The sequence below is a fragment of the Chelonoidis abingdonii genome, chromosome 9, assembly GCF_003597395.2.
Source record: "Chelonoidis abingdonii isolate Lonesome George chromosome 9, CheloAbing_2.0, whole genome shotgun sequence".
NCBI lineage: Eukaryota > Metazoa > Chordata > Testudines > Testudinidae > Chelonoidis > Chelonoidis abingdonii.
In genome coordinates this window covers 67,772,971-67,790,869 of record NC_133777.1, presented here as the reverse complement: position 1 = coordinate 67,790,869, position 17,899 = coordinate 67,772,971, and the positions used below count along the sequence as shown (strand labels likewise).

The 17,899-nt window shown below is 40.0% G+C and overlaps 1 protein-coding gene across 2 annotated transcripts in view; it reads left to right on the top strand.

Moving 5' to 3' along the window:
• HOMER2 (homer scaffold protein 2) overlaps positions 1-17,899 on the top strand; it is a 131,345-nt gene that overhangs the window by 63,095 nt on the left and 50,351 nt on the right. Inside the window, exons 1-2 of one of the 2 annotated variants that reach the window (XM_032790629.2) lie at positions 17-209; positions 1,484-1,640. In XM_032790629.2, coding sequence (XP_032646520.1) covers positions 160-209; positions 1,484-1,640 — 207 coding nt within the window. In that variant the 5' untranslated portion in view covers positions 17-159. Of the gene's footprint in view, positions 1-16; positions 210-1,483; positions 1,641-17,899 lie in introns of those variants that run through there. The other variant, XM_032790628.2, reaches the window with a different exon arrangement.

Below are 17,899 nucleotides of genomic sequence, written 5' to 3'. Positions count from 1 at the left end.
CTCCTGCCTCTCTCACCCTGGCAGCTATGTTTCTATTTTTAGTGTGGTGGGTCTGTCTCCTCAAGCTGGAAATTACTGTTGCAGCTCCAGGTGTAGCCATAGCCTAAGATAACACAACAAGTGGTGTAACAATCAGCTGGGAGGAACAAAGGACTGAACATGATGGAAAACATGCAGGCCAGATATGTGCACAGATTGATGGTTTTGAGGTGGGTAAATTTAAAATATTTATAAAACAAATATTGGAGATTCCTACTGGCGTTCTACCTAGACATCATTAGTTAGCCTGGTGCAGCCTATTCAGTTTGTGTGTTGTAAATATCCTATTTCTCTGAGGCTGGTATGGTGGGTTGTGCTGAAATAAACTGACATTTCTTCATCCTGTCATAATTACGTCAAGATAACATCTTAATTATATAATATTCTATATGTGATATACTGAGTGGTAATGTCATGTAATGTTCACTATTTATATAATCAGTTAGCCCTCAGACTCAGGGAATAAAATATTATATAATTATAGTAGCGTTTGCTTTACAGTTTAACATTTAACTTGGATGGAAGTACAATTTGAAGTGGAAATAGAATATTTACTGACATTACTACCATAATAAATCCTAACTGTAGTCTTCAAACCAAATAACTTCATGTTTATCACATGTATTGTTCTTTCAACCCTGCTGCTTCTCTGCTTTCATGTTATTTGTGCTGTCATCCTTAAAAACAAACTTGTACTTTGTGTGGAATTCTCATGTTGGGTAAAATTGTCTGTGAATTGACTGTGATATAGTAAGGAAATGAAGCTATGGGGTGGGACCCCAAATACTTCACCCATAAGTACAGTTTGTTGAACTACAATTTAATACAACTTTTTTTTTCATGGTGGTTAGCTACTTGGCAGCTGATTCAATTTTCATGCATATCCATAGAACAGAATGAACGAAGACTGAAATTTTAGTACGTAAATAGTGATACTGGGCATTTGGTTTGATAAAATTGTAAGGAGACTCTGCAGTGAGTTCTGACTCTAAGTAGTGATTCATATGGCTGAGTGGTATGAGGAAGGAAAGCTGTGCGTTTTTAGAAAAAGCAGATCGATTTGGCCAAGATGTGTGTCAATGTAATTTAATTGAAATAATGTGCTAATTTGCAGAAAAAGATGTTAATGTTTTAAGTGTCCAGTTATGGCAACATGGGAACTAAAATTGAATTTGCACTAGTGTCCCAAGAAGGGAACAAGGTCAGTGAGTTCAGGGAGCTAAATGTCACATGGTAAGGCTAAGAATAGGTATAGAATGCTGGAGTGCTGATTCAGATAGTAATTTTAGTGTACTGTTTTTCTGTTTAGAATTCCAGGGTTATCTCATTTGAACTGTGAGGTTAGGTCTGCTGTTTTCAACATGGTTGATCAAGAGCGGACTTCTGCAACATTTCATCTTCCACAAACTCATGCATCCATTTCTCCTGTCCCTCCCTATTCCAGAGAACAGCCCATCTTCACCACCAGAGCACATGTCTTCCAAATTGACCCCAGCACCAAGAAGAACTGGGTTCCTGCAAGCAAGCAGGCTGTAACTGTTTCCTACTTCTATGACAGCACAAGAAACAGCTATCGGATTATCAGTGTGGATGGAGCCAAGGTAGGAGGTTGACAGATACATCGAGCATGTTTATTGATTGGAGAGCATTGTATGATGATGCTCAGCATTAACTGGTAATAGATATGGATGGGCCAGCCTACAGAGATAATTGAATAAACACTTAATTTGTATGTAATCCACTCTGTTTATTTGTACTGTTAAAACTTCGAGTGCAGAAATGGGTGTGTGTGTGTGTGTGTGAGATAACAAGTGGCTTTCTAAACACAATCATGTTTGTGGAGGCAAGACTAGATCAATTAGAATAGCTTAACATCTTGGCAGGCTAGTAGTTCTTAGTGTCAAATTTTGGCTAGTATTTGGCTGATTGTGTCTTAAAATATCATCCATTAAAGGTACATCTGAATTTTTTGTGGCCATTTTTAAAGGGTACAATGGGAGAGTTGCATGCTCAGACTAGAGCTATTAGTTTTGAAGAGAGGATGGTCTATCCCTTGGGATAAAATAATGTCTTCAGTGAGTAATTATGCCCTCTAGCCTGCACCTTGATAGACTGTTGCAGTGTTGGTCACTTTTTTTAGCCTGCAAGACATAGTCTGCTGTTGTAATTCCCAACTCCATGCAACATTCCTTCTAGCACAGTAAAAAACTGAAGAAACTCCACAGTGCTGCAGCCCTTCTTCTCTTCCGCTCCTCTCCTTTTAATTAGTTTTTATTGTTTTCGATAATAACTAGTTAGGGCCAAATTCTGCCCTTGGAAGAATGTCTACATTGATTCACTGGGAGCCCCAGAGGTGCATCGAGGGCAGAATTTAGGCCCTTGCATGTTTCCTTTGTTAAGAGAGAAACTGGAACAGCTTCTGTTTACCACTTAATTCAGTGGCTAATGTTAGCAAGGCAGAGTTCATTAGCCTGTGGTTGTATTCTAGGTTAATCTTTTTTCCTCCCTCATTCTTATATTAGTCTGGCTAAAAGCGGAACAACTTCAGTGACCATTTTATTTAAAATATTTCTTTTTTTAAAATAGATTATGAATTACAGTTTTATTTTGGCCTTAATAGAAGCAAATAAACATTTCAGTTGCTTTGTTTGGGGTGGCTTACATCACTTGAAGCTTGTGTGCTCCCGTGTGGTGCTCAGTGTGCTTTGAAAGGAGCCTTGGTATATTCTACCAAAAGACATTCAAAAAGAGAGCAAAAAACCTGTCAGCATTAGGGTGCACCAAATGAATCCCAGTCATTTGAAATTAAAAATCTCCTGAGACACGTTCAGCAGACAATTTGAATTGTTCGCCAACCTCTGGATTGTTCTTCCTCTTTCCAGAATAGTGGGCCTGTGCTGGCTGAGGAGCAACAGAATGTTTACGCTAGCCTCCTTGGAGAGTCCCTCATTACCCCTTCTGTGGTGTCCTTTCATGCTGGGAATATAGGCTGGAAAAGGAAGCCCCGGGTATTCTGCTGCCAGATTCAGCCAGTACGCATCATTGTTATAGCAACATTTTTCCATCCAAGAATCTCAGCACATTTACTAATACCAGTTAATCTAGCTTCATAATTTACCCTGTGGGTCAGAGCTTTTATCCCCATTTTAAAGATAGGCAAACTGAAGTATGGATCGATTAAACTAGTTGAGTGAGGAAGTCTGTGATGAAAAGAACTTAGATTTCATGACTCTCCATCTTATGCCTTAACCGCAAGATTTCGTTCTTCATAGGCGACTGCTTTGCTTAGACAAGTCAATGCAGGACATGCTGAGAAACTTGCATAAAAATCACATTGAAATCCCACTTCAGCGCATTTGGTGTGGTTTTACCACATCACTCTGACATTATGTAGCAACAATAAAATATTATGAAAACTCTCTAGAGTGCAGTGCAATTCATTCAACGTTGGTTGTTACTTGGTTGTGTAAGCTTCATTTTACTTTTTTTTTTCTTTTTTAAAAGCCTTCATTGTTCCTCTGGGACTACATGTTGAATTGCAAATATGGAAAAGAATGTAGGGTTGCTCTAACCCCTTTGCTGCTGTTGTCATTCAGAAAGTTGGGGGCTGGCTGCATAATGCTAACTTAATGAATATTTGTTATCCGTCTGACATGCCAGCAGTCTGACAGGTCATGCTCCTTGAAAGAGTGGTTTGTTAAGGGGAAAAACATGATTTTTCTAATAATTACCCAGTGTTTAGGGAGCACTCAGTGTGTCTGTAGAGGGCTAAGCAGTTTTCTCTGTATGGAAATGTATTGCACATTTATAGAGAACATAAGCAGTTAAGAAAACATGAAGTAAAACAGGTTTGAGAATGAAATATAAATAGTAGATATCTCCGGCTGTCTGACCAGCATTTGTCTTCCCAGCAGAACGGTTACTAGAGGTAGTGTATCACCTATAAGGATGGCATAGATGAGTTAAACTACATGGTAGATCAGAGATCCAAAGACACACAGACAAACTTTTTAGCCACCAGACCAGGTAGTGCCTTTGCTGTAACCTCTCGCAGAAAAAACAGCTGACATATTCCCCCTTCCAGATAGGCTGTTAGTACTTATGTCAAGTGTGAACATAATCTTTTACAAGATACCATTACCAAGGAAAGGAATAGAGCAACATGTCTTTTAATTACATAATAAGAAAGGGACTTTGTAACTTTTTCAAGAAAGTAATTTCATCATAATTCTTGAAGGAATCATTCGCCAGAGGTCGTCTGAACAGAAAGATACAGAAAGCTAAAGGAAGTAATATTGACAAATAAGGGCTTGGAATGTTCCAGACTTAATGAGGCAACCATTGGCTCTGCCATATGAAAACCCCTAGTCTTTTAGGCAAAAGACAGAGTGTGACTTAAATTGGGGGAAAAACATGAGCTAATCAGTGGGTGGTTATTGTGCTGTGTGTGCGGGAAAGCTTAGGCCAGACTCCTCATTAAAATCAACCTATATTATTCTACCTTTGGAAGCACAGAGACCTGAAAGAATGCAGACTAAACAGAGCAATAACCCCCATCACCCTTTGGAGTTATGCATGGTACTGCCTGGATTGGTTTTAAAACAGTAAAACCTTCAAGTTCTAAATATTTGTTAAACAAGGAAAATTGAGGTTGGAAAAATAGGAACCTAACATTTCCATAGAGAATCTGAGAATTAAAACTGTTATTTTCAGCCCCCTCCAAATATGGGGGCAGTGACAATAAGCAAGGGCTAGATCTCCCCCGCCCTCAATATTGCACTTCGCTCTGTTGACCCTGTGTAAGACTGATAGACCTCAGTTGTCGGTGGGTGGGATTGAACCTGGGGCGTCTGGAGTTTAGTGCATGAGACTTTACTGCATGACCTAAAAGCCATATGGCTGTTAACTAAGGGTGTACTGCAGATTCATTAATCTCTCTCTAAATGGTCTTGGTACCACTAGGTGGGACAGAACACCACACCGAGGAGGGGTGTGGGTTTCATACTTTCCCTAGCCTGAGGAGGTACATCCCAGCTGAAATCCCAGACGAGCCCATACTTGTAACATCAACAGACCCCGGTTGTTGGTGGGTGGGATCGAACTTGGGGCATCTGGAGATAAATGCATGAGCCTTTACTGCATGAGCTAAAAGCCATATGGCCCCTAGAGCAGACTCATTAATCTCTAAGTCAGTAGTCCCCAACGTGGTGCCCGCAGGCACATGGCGCCCACCAGGACATCTATGTGCACCCGTGTACTGGCCAGCGGACTAGCATCCACTGAAAAGTGGCATCACCAAGAGGTGTCACCGCCAAAACGCTGCTGATTTTCGGTGGCATTTCGGCGTTGCTGCTTCTCAGCAGCATTTTGGTGGATGCTTGTCTGCTGGCCATGGTCCTTGGTGGCTCGTCATCCAGTGTCCGCCACCCAGAAAAGGTTGGAGACCACTGCTCTAAGTGGTCTCGGTGCCACTATATGGGATAGAACACCACACCCAGGAGGTGTGTGGGTTACACTTGCACCAGTTAATCTTTTGAGAAACAATTCTATCCTGTCCTTGGGGGAAAAAAATTACCCTGAGAATTAAAATCCAGTGATAGTTTGCGATGGAACAGATATTTTGAAACGGGTCCGGCAGAGAAACCTGACATCTCATGTTGTGATTGTGACAAATTGAAGAAGGTATTTCTATGAAAATGATTAGAGGGGCAAAGAGAAGAGCAATGAAGCAAGATCACAGAGGGGAAAGACCAGCATGTTTCAAGACTGGATCTGATAAATATATGCTACAGAAATGATAACCTTCAGCGCTGTAGGGAAAGCTTTCATTTCAACTACAGAGTGACCATTCATTTGCAAAGCCCAAGTTTTTGTTTTCATGTGATATAAAACAACATACAGCATATTTTCCCTTGAAAATTAACTGGCAATGGCCAAGTGGATGATAACCTTGTTAAAATACTATATATAGTAAGGAAGAATCCCAGGATACAAGGTTTTGTTATCTGACAGACTTGCGGATCAAAGTCAGTGGGCCTATTCGTGGAGTAAAGTGCAACTTAGTGTGAATAAGGATGGCAGAATCAGGTCCTTGGTGTATATTCCTCAGAGTGAATATAATAAAATGAATAAGCCTCTCTGCAAAATATTTGTCCTTCAAATTTCATATCCTGGCATACGAGAGATGAGTAAAAATATCACATGCTGAAAAGGAAGTTTCTACTGTTGAAGACAGCTTGGATTTCTTCAGGGTTTGTCTTTCTAATCTTTGCACCAGTCTGCATTACTAGTTAATACAATAGCTCAGCGCCTCTGCACAGAATATACATTTCTTTGTTGAATATTTACACAGTGAAAAGGGGGTGGATTTAGGAAACTGAGCTCTAGAGTTACCACTTTCAAGAAAACCAGCGGCATACTTTGTGGATGAAAGTGAAGTGGTTGTGAAAGACTGGAGGCAATTTTTTTTACGTTGTGGGATGTTCTGCCAAAAGATGTGCATTCAGATTTGAGGAATTTGCAGTTAGTGCTGTCAGGGGTCTGAGAGAAACATACCTTTCTCTAGATTTTGTTTTGGCTTCTATATCTTTTTCTTTGTCCTAATTTCCTATATTAGAACAGTATTGAATCTTTTTAAGAAAAATATTTAGATTGACGTTGAGAAGCAATTCCATACTGCTACATTTTTTTTGGCACCAAATAAAGACTTCATACCACATGCTATGAAAATACTTTGCTAGATGCTTTCATATTCATCATAGCAATTAACTTTACATCTGAGAATTGGTGGATCTGATTTGTAGCAAATATAATGCATGATTTAGTTGCAATTATTTATATTTCTTGTGAGCATATTCCAAGCGAAGATGTAGTGATATCCTGATTTAACAGATTAATTAGCTGGGGATATATATAGTATGGCTGAACATATCTGTGGGAATTGCTAATGGATTCCTCCCCTGCTACTCCCTGCTGCTGTGACTATGACAGTACCGACATGCATAAAGTCCTACTTTTCCATGCCCTTTATAGATTTCACAGCATTTAGCTCCATTGTGAACAGATTGCTGGGAGGCAAATGGCTTCCCACGTCTGCTTTTGCTCCTGCTGACTTATGGACCCTAAGGGAAATATGTGTTAGCTGCAATTATATGTTGTACAGTGATTGCACATTTTGTCTACATTTTTGGTCATGTCATCTACTAAAAACAAAACATATATGCTTGTAATCGGAGAGTCACCTTTGTCAAACCTAAATTTCCTGTTATGTTAGCATTACAATTTAATGACCAGCAAATATTTTATAGTCACGAAATGCAGAGGAGGAGGAGAAAGCTGCTCAGGAGTCTTTAAAAGTGATCTGAAAAATGAGGTGCTTTGACTTTTTTTTTTTTTTGCTTGTTTTTATAATGTATAAAGAATACCTGGAAAAATATTCGGAAAGAGATGGGGAGGGGACATGTGCATGGAGAGGGTTCTGTTTACTTCTGTTTTTTTTTCATTAGAAAGTCAGTTTTTTTCTAGCCAGATTTTATTTGCTGCCATTATTTATTTATTGTTGTTGGCTGTTTATATTATGGTAGCATCGGAGTGCTGGTCAGGGTCCTATTGTGCAGTGCACTCTGCAATTGTGGAGGATGACATGGTCCCTGCCCTGAAGATCCATTAGTGACAGGATTGTGACATCCAGAGAACTTGTGCCAGTGAAACCTGATCACATGAGCAGAAAATGATTCAGACTTTTTAAAGACTTTTTTTTTTTGTCCAATAACTCAAATGCCTTAATAAACAGTTTGGTGGGTGAGAATGTTCTCTTCAGCACTCCTTCCCACCTCTTTGGGTAGGAGCTGAGCTTGATAGAGATTCCAGTCCACATTTGAGTCCTCCAAGGAAGACCTCCAGCAAAAAAAAGGAAGAATTAACTTGACACCACTTACATTTTTAACGTAAAAAATTCAGCAGAAATAAAAGTTCAGCAGGAAGAAAACACTTCAGGCCTTCTTTATATTGCATAAACCTCTTTGAAAAGTTACCTGTAAGGTGAGTCAAGATACGGCTCAGTATCAAGGTCAATAGCTTTTTCCTCTGGACACCTAAGTTCAAATGAAGGTTGACTGGTTTTACTAAACTCCTATGCAGATTTGTTCACAGTAGAGAAACCTCAGCACAATTCTCTTGAGCAGAAACTCCCAAGGCTGGAGCAGTTGAGGTGCTGCAGTTTAGGAAGTTGAACATATTTCATCACCTTATTCTCATTACCCATGAAATATCAAAACTGCTAACTTTGACATGGTTATCAACACAGGACTTTGTCTGCTTTATGATTCTAATATGTTTTCTAAAGGAATTACTAATTAAGGAAAAGATTAGCATGGGGTGAAAACAGCATGGTTGGAACTTTAAAGACTCTATATAAAGTGTAAATGTAGAGCTCAGTTCTGTCCTATGTTTCATGCATCGCTGTGTCTATTATTATTAACATTTTGTTTTTATACTGGAGAATCAGCCATTGAATGCGTGCATATTAGCTGAGGTGTTCTTATGTATGTAGTGATGCATGCACTGTAAATACTGTTTGGGTTTAGAAACTGATATATTAAGCTGCTGGAAGCCCACACTTTTTCTTATCATTGTAATCAGTCCTTACTCAAACTCATCAGAACAAGCAGTTTTGCTCTTTGAGACAGCTGTAACTTAAACTCTTGTAGCTTGAGACGTCACAGCATAGGTTAAAGAAAAATGCTTGAATATAAAGATCTGTGTCCTAGTAGCAGTAGCAGTTTAAATAATGCACTTGTAAAAGCTGTCTGGAAAATCTGGAGTTGCTTCTTGCAATCTTTTTTCCTTTGTAAATAATGAAAAGGGATTGGGCTTCAGTCTGAGAGGCAGCCGCTGGTTTTGTTATGAAGTTCTCATTCATTTTGCATGATGAACAAATTGAGCCAAGGGGAGTATTTGTCCTACATCTGAGGCAGTCGGTTACCACCATCCAAAAACGGATCTTGCTGTTTTTTTAGCCTTATTTTCTAATTACATTGGAATAGTGGAATAAGTTACAATGAATGAAATCTACAGAAGACTGGTTCTAATATGCACTTCGTGAGGTCACTGGAAGACACTGACGAATAGTTCTGTGGTACACACTTCTTTTAAAGGGATATTGAAAATTGGAAAGGGCTCAGAAGAGTCACAAGAGTGATGCAACTTATTAAGAACCTGCCTTAAAAGTGAGAAGTTTAAGAAGAGGTTTTATGAAAGAGAAGATTGAGGTGACTGGATCACAGTCTGAATACCTGCACAGGAGAAGATTTCTGATAGTAGGGGCTCTGTAATTTAGCATATAAAGGGATAACAAGGTTGGCAATGGCTAGAAGTTGAAACTGGATAAATTGAAACTGGAAATAAAGCACAGATTTTCAGTAGTGAGGCCAATTAAGCATTGGAACAACCTCTCAAGGGATGTACCCGATTCTCCATCACATGAGGTCTTAAGGTGCTTCTTCATCACAGAAGGTCATCAAGATATGATGTCTTGCTAAAAGATATGATACATTTCACCCAGAAACTTGACACAGGAGTCACTGGGTGAAAATCTTTAGCCTGTGTTATGCAGGAGGTCAGATCAGATGATTTAATTGATCCTTTCTGGCCTTAAAATCTATTATTCTAGTTCTGCTTTGGGTTAGTAGTAGCTTATGGTTATCTGAATTTGTGGTACAATGGTATTAAATGGTTTGGTAACCTAAAATAGCCTGAGTGCTCTCTAGCTGTTAAAGTTAAGCATAACTATTACAGGTCCTTGGCTGGTCCCACCAATTGGTGCTTGAAATAGTTGCAGCTGCCTGTCTACATGAGGGCTCCCAAGACTGCAAATGCTGGTTGAGCTGACCTGGTGTGGGGGATGGAGAGAAAATTTTGAAGAACATTTTTGGCATAGACAAGACCTGAGGCTGTGAAGGAAACAGAAATTGGTTAGAACTGGGAAATGAAACGAAGTGGGTTCTGTTGTGTCCTGAATTGGCTTAAGGAGACTTGATGGGTCCTTTGAGACTATGTGTGTATTAACTAGGAATTCCGGCATCTGTGCAAGATGGGTTGTATTTCAGAATAAAATGTCATCATGTGGAGCTTTGTGATTTGAATGGTTTGATCATTTGTACTGTAATTTCTTTTCACACTATTAAAATCCAAGTGCAAGAACTCACATCCCTTCCTTTGACTTGCAGGATATGAATTCTTCAAAAGCAAGCGTGTAAACCTAGTCAGACATAGGTGACAAATTGTTGGCAGCAGCTGCATGGTGGTAAAAGTGAGCTGGACCAGCTCCACATTTGATTATGATCCTGTGCGGCTTGTGTCTGTGTTCCTGTGGGACAGCCCAGCTGCTTCTCACTGACTTTGTGAAAAGACCACTCAGAATTGCATCCAGCAGATTAATGCTGCAAAAACTGCTTTTCTGATAAAGTTTGTGGAGCATGTTGGTCACAAAGCTTGTGCCCTACAGACGCATTTTAACTGTACCATTTTCCAATTAGTAAGAAAATTGTTCGTTTGCCCAAGCTGGAGATCACATTTTAATTGGTGGGAACACCTATACTTATGGAAAAACTAATGACAATTCATAATCACCTCTAACCAGGTGGTTATCCAAACTTTGTGATGTTATGATAATGAAACCTGAAACCAGGCTAAGCGCCCTGATGTCTGATTTTTGTTACTCTCCTAAACTCAGGCCAGGCTCAGTGAGGTTAGTGGATCTTTCGAAAAATCCTGCTCAGGTCTTTGGTGAGTATGAGCTGGTAGGTGGCATCAGGTGAAAAATCACAGACAGTTCAGAAGCTGTTGCTGGAGTCATGAAACCAGGCACAATCTACTGAGGCTTTTGGATTTCAAAGTAAAGCTTGCAGGGACATGAACTGATGAAGATGAGTGTCATATAGCACTAGTGGTTAAAGTGCCTCGCTTCTGCTCACCAGAGTTCATTGACTATGGGAACACTTGTCATCATGTATGGATTCTGCGTGCTCCTCTCCAGCCCTTCTTTTCTAACAGGAATAAAAGCTGGATACCTTGCAGTTTATTCCCAGAGGTTTCCTTGATGAATCAGCAAATGCTTTATATTACATAAGCCTTCCTCCCTTCAAACAGGGCATTTTTGCTTTAACCCATTTTTTTAGTTCAGCCACTGAAAGTAATAAAGAATAATTGATGTAAGCTGTGATGCTTTTTTAAAGCTCTATGGATTGCTTGTCCAATGGAACAGCTTTTTACAGTGTTAGTTTCTCTTTTTCCCCTGGCTATATGGCTGGAGGTGTCTAATGTTCAGAAATCCCCACGCAACCACTAAAACAGTCTGAGAGTGAATGTTTCAGCCATTCTAATCAAGTCAACAGTGCTAATGCAATTATAAATAAACTATTATAACATTCACTCTTTAAAATTTGTGCAGCAAACGTATTTTGATGCAATAGTCTGGCCAATTTTATTGGCATATTATTTTTTTAAAGAGGAAAAACAAGTAGAATAGAAATGATTTTCTTCCATGGAGCACACAGATATTATTTTTACACAATCCCGTAGATTTATATGTGTATACACACAGGCATACGCCTTTGGCTGTGTGGATGTAGAAATTGCCAGGCTGGATCAGACCAGTGAGCCTTCTATCTAGCTGTAACCAGACCAGATGCTTCCAAGGAAAATGGCCAGGAGACATTCTCATCGCCTGTAAATAACTTGTCCATGTTCCTTCCTCTATCAGATATCAATTATCTACCCAACAGTACAACTTTTGCAACACAGAGAGTCTTTTTAGTAGACTGTGGTTACGAGTTCAGCCTTTGAGGGGCAGAGAGTAAGTTGCATTGATCACTCTATCGTGGATTGAAAGAGTGGCACAGAATCGCTTCAAAAGGACTTCCAGTTAATCTTCCTCTGAGAGAAGAAGGGTGTCATGAGCTTAGGGGTGGGGAAAGGGGAAGAAATAGTAACATAAATTAAAAATATAATTAAATGTAAGAGCTCAAAACAGAATTTTTCTTTTTTGTATATGCAGTGGAGATGTGAATATATTGCTGCACTGGAGCAGGCTTAACTATGCAGGGATGACTAAATTAGCTCATATCCCCTAATTATACCTGCTTTCCCTCTCCAGTTCCAGCCCATGTGATCAGTATGAAAAGTTTATGACCATAAACAACCAAGTAGGGAGAGCCTGTGCAGATTGGACTCTCTCTAGTACGTACTTGGCCATGTCTGTCCCAAGATAGGAACGTTTAGAACAGCAACATGAGGCCTTTATCCTGAGGCTGCTGTAATGTAGTTACAGGGGTGTAGAAAATGTCAGACATCTTGTAAGACTTCATACAAGTGTTTGTCTGTAATGTGGCTGCACAAAAGACAATGTGCTTTTATTAGGCACAGAAAATGGGGGTGTTATGTAACCACAAACTATTTTTGTGACACACATTTATAGTGTTTTCATGTACTTATTTCCAGTCACCAGGAAATCCTTAAAGGGTTAGCTCCACAAAGGAAAGTCAGGCTCAGTGTTGCAATGCTGAACTCTAGGTGCCCTGCCAACTAGTAGAATCCATCACCCCGAGTTGGTCACCCAGGCTCGCTATACAATGCATAGGAACAGTTAGGCACCTAAGAATGGGATCCACAAAAGACTGTGTGCTGAGCTAGCCAGTGGGAAATGCTGAAAAGATGGGGGTGGCCTAAGGCCTGCCCTTCAAAGGTATTTAGGTGCCTATCTCCACCTGGGATTCACAGTCACGAACCCTCCCCTGGTGTTAGGCATCTACGCTGGATCAGGCCTTTTTGCAAAGGAGGAGCACAGGCTTGAATGTGATTCTCCCACGTTCCAGTGGGTGCCCCAGCCACTGTATCATGGACTCATTCTAGTTCAGTGAATAGTCTATTATTTTATACAAGTGGAACAGCTTCAACATGAGAGCTTGAGAGAGCCCCCACCCCAAATACCCCATAGCTTAGTGATTAGGACACTCCCTCACAGTTCCTGCCACTCTCAAGCAGAGTGGGGATTGGAACCTGGGTGGCCCACATTCTGCATGACTGATCTAAGCACTGAGCTATAGAATATACAGCTGTGTTTTGTGCAGGGCCTGATCCAATAGGCTGGGAAACTCCTACTTTGTGAATCTCACAAGTTTAGGCTTTGTCTGTGCCCACCAGCAGAAATGTAGGTGTCTTGGGGGCTTTTAGGGGGGAATGTAGGCACCTACAGGATTTGGTGGCAGCAGAGTGAGGGTTTTGAGGTTCTAAATTTTGGATTTTGGCACCTAAATCCCTTTACAGATCTAGCCCCAAGTATCCACTTTGTACAGCCCACCGACAAATTAGAAGGCTCCCTTCCCAGCTAGCTGAAACAATACAGGAAAGTTTGCTTATATTCCTTATAAAAATCTTACATTAAATCTATAAGTAACAGTTCATATCAATGATTAAAAGTGCTTGGAAAAGACAAGACTATAGACTTCCTACATGAAACGGTACTTGGGCTTTTGAATAGTGTGGGTGGCTGGATGTGTGCACTGTGCCTTCAAGGGAAAAAATTTTAGTCAAATGTCAAAGCAGACATTGGAGATTTAGACTGGATGACACCCCTTGCCCCTCCCCTGCAAAAAAAACCTACCAAAAACAGTGAAGATGTAAATTACCTCAAAAGATATTACATTTGGAGTAGGTGTAGCTGTAAAATTACCTAGTAGAATTCACATAAACCAGGAACATATTTTCATTGCATTTAGACATGTTTCTAAAGTAAGAAAGTAAGGACTTTATCACAGAATTATTTTCTCAGCGGAAGACTGCTTAGTCTTTTTTTTTTTTTGTTAGTACTTCTACATATGTTCATAAAATGAGTTAGGAGCCATTTCCAAATGTAAATCATATGTGGGTTTTGTTTGATTTGTTTTAACTTGGGGTTTAAAAACACATTCCTATCACTCAACTTGACTGTTTTGGCTGGATGCAAGGTAGATCCATAAGGCAAAGGGATGTGAAGAATAATCAGTATTGAAATACCAAACCTGCTGGGTTAGTTTCACGTACAACAGAAGTCCCTGCAAATAACCAGCCTTGCCAAATACGTGGGGCTAAAATGTGGGTCTCTTGTTCAGCACCTGTAACTAATTATCTGGTGATAAAATCAGATCTGGTCTCAAGTATTGTCCCACCAATGCTCTGAGCCTTTCAGTCATGTGTAAGTGATGTAGAGGAGCAAAGAGGAACACAAGAGAGAAGAATTACAAAGCTCTTCTTTGAATTATGACCTATCTCTGTCTAATACATCCTTATCTTCAACTCATCCAAATTAAAGCAAACGGTACATGGCAGGTTGTGCAGATGAATCAAGACTAATGCGTGCACACAGCTGCTACCTTCAATTTCCAGTGAATGGGTGTGTCAGATTGTATTTTTCAGGGTGTAGCAGCACTCACAATTTTTAGAAGCTTCTCCCACAAAGGCTTTGCCGAAAGGGTGAAAAGAAAACTTGATCACATTCACTGGTAGCGATTATAACAACTATAATTAATCCGCCTGCATCACAGGCTCACTGCTTGAGCCAGAGTACTGTTCTCAATTTCTGACTCCTTAGTTGCTGTTGGATTGTATTTCTTTGCTCTACTCCTGTGCTCTTTGTTTCTTTTTATAGCAGTCTTGATTAACAAAGCTTTTTTTAAACATACATTTTGGTGGACTAGAGACAAGGAAGAATACTCTAAGTATTCAATATGACTGGCTTGTAAGACTGACAAGGAGGAGATCCAGCATTGCATAGCTGTAGATAAGCTGCTTATTGGTGGCAGTCAACATGCATGTGCCAAAATGAATTTGTTTGTTATGACTTTGTTTTTTATTTGAAAAGACTGAAAGCATTCTAGGCTTAAGTGCCATGCTGAGATAGGCAATGTTCCTCACTTTGAAGTTGGAATTTTTGGAACACTTTGCCAATCATGGGCAAGTGATACACTCCTTCCCCCACATTTTCCCCTTTAATTTTTTTGTGCATGAATACCTTCTAAGATCCTTCTTCTTGTGTGGAGAGCCTAGCACCATATTCTTCTTCCTAGTGGTTTACTGGTGAAAATCCTGGGGAAAAGACAGTGTATGTAGGTCTTGAAGCTGCCAAACGAGTTAAATATGATGTAACATCTTTATAAGATGGTAATACAAATTGCAGAAATGTAGGACAGACAGGGAAAATGCAGAAGGAAATTACTGAACATTGAGGGGAGAGAGGGAATTTCCCTACATATTAATTCCTGCCTAATCTTCACGTACAGGATAGCAAGTACTTCTGGTTTTCATTTCTTTATGACACAGAACCAGCTGCATCCAGAGGAATGGCTATTTCTTTCCCTTTTTCATTTGGTTTTCAGGCTGAGTGCTTTTCTAATTGATGAGATAAAGTGCTGTAGAGTACATTACCCCACCATCTAGACAAGCCTTGAGATTTGCCCCGATTGCAGACTTGCAGCCTAGAGGGCTGGAGAAATGAAATTTCAGTTGAGGCGGAACACACACATTCAGCTTCACACCTTTGAGAGAGAAATTGATAAATTATTAGTAGCTTGTTTAGGTAACTTTAATGACATATTAATGGTCAGTTACTGTGGCTTCATTATTTAGGGCGTGTCCATGTTAGGGTTCCTCTGAGACCTCTTCCACCTGTCATCTGTTGTAAATGTGTCTTTGTAGTTTCCAGCATATTTATGTTAACTTTTATCCAACAAACATCCCCTTTTTCAGGCCATCCTGTTAAAGTATCTAGAGCTCAGTTTGACTCCAGTCTCATCACTGCGGTTCCTTATTTGGCATACAGGAAAGCTATGCTGAGTTGGTCAGGCTCAAGCATAGGGGGCGGGAACAGGGCGTACCAAACATCCAAAGTTACACAGCAGACCTCTCCCTTTATATACATTTACACATGACTTTGCATTTGCCATACATTACATCACATATTTTTGGATTAGGTTAGTCTCTTTGTAAGAACCTGCACAGCAGGCTCTGTCCATGCACAACTTACTCTTTACCTCAATTTATGTTCCAGGCTTATCTTAGCCGTTGTTATCTTAGCCATTGTAAATTGTTCCCTGGGTGTTTCCTCTTATATCTTTCACAGACATTCTATTTTCGACCTGCTGATCCATTCAGCTGTCTAATCCTGTCTCCCAAAAAATAAACCTTCCCCCTCCACCCCCCATGTCCAATTACTCATATCAAGCCAGGCCAACAGTCCATGTGAGGAAATTATTCCAGACTAAGCATATGAATTTAAAATGCAATAGGTATTCTGTGTTAACTCCTGTGTGGGTACTCTGAGTGCATTTTTCCAGTTTAGTTTAATCGACTTCCAAAATATACTGGCTAAAGGACTAGCTACTTTACAGCAGTTATTCCATTGAGTTTCCACATGTAGACAAGCCCTTGGGTGGAGCAGGTGAATTGGATGCTATTCAGACCTGGCAGATACTCTTGCGGAAGGTTCTTGTGTATAGGAAATATTATTATATTGGAATATGTCCTGCTTGTGAGTTGCCCCACCCTATAGGTGTGCCTATCACTCTGCCAAGGTCCTGCTGGGTTCTTTTTCCTCTTCCTTTGGGAGTTGAGCCTCTGAGATCTTTACTCCTCCCTTGTTTAGATAGGTGCAATGGGGAGTGCTCATCTGGCAAGCAATGGCTGATGCCACAGGGCATATGTTCAGCCCCATGCCAACCTAAAGAAAACTAAATCCCAAAGATCCCTTAGCTCCAGTCTGTTGATATTCAGCTAACTGACATTTGTGCTGTTTTTAAATCCCCTGCTCTATCCATGACTTCGTGAAATGGTGACAATACACAATGTAATGAGCAACTCACAAATATCTCTTAATTTTTTTCCTTAAGCCTTGCTTTTGGAAAGTACAGTGGCATTTTTTAACCTGTTCTGCAAGTTGTACATGAGTAATACATCTATGAATCAAGAGAGCCACTTTCTGCCCAATGCAGTTCTGTCACACAGACCTCAGACTTCTTAGATGCCGAAGTCCTACAACTTTTAAAAAATGTCTATATGCATCGCACAAGCATTTTGACAAATTACATCACCCATAGTTTCTCTCTCTTTTTCTACATGTTTATGCTTTCTTGTAAAGCCTATACTATTTACTTATTTGGCTGAGTCTCTCTGAATGAAGGCTTGGATGTTATCTGTTGTAAATGTGTCTTTGTAGTTTCCAGCATATTTATGTTAACTTTTATCCAACAAACATTCCCTTTTTCAGGCCATTCTGTTAAAAGTATCTAGAGTCAAATATGACTCTGAGAACTTGCTATCTGGCCATTGTAGCACTAAGCTTGCACTGAGAGGGTTGCATCATGTTTTTTTAATTATTTTTATTATACAGGGTATCCATTAGGGTTTTCTCTTTTGCTGAAGGAGGTGCAATTAATATAAATTGTTTTATATAGACATTTCAGGAACAATAACTATCAATACACTATATATACTATCAATACAATAACTTTCGATAGTGACAGAGGATGTGAAAAAAGCTGATGTACTCAATGCTTTTTTTGCCTCTGTCTTCACGAACAAGGTCAGCTCCCAGACTACTGCACTGGGCAGCACGGTATGGGGAGGAGGTGACCAGCCCTCTGTGGAGAAAGAAGTGGTTCAGGACTATTTAGAAAAGCCGGACAAGCTCAAGTCCATGGGGCCGGATGCACTGCATCCGATGGTGCTAAAGGAGTTGGCGGATGTGATTGCAGAGCCATTGGCCATTATCTTTGAAAACTCATGGCAATCGGGGGAGGTCCTGAATGACTGGAAAAAGGCTAATGTAGTG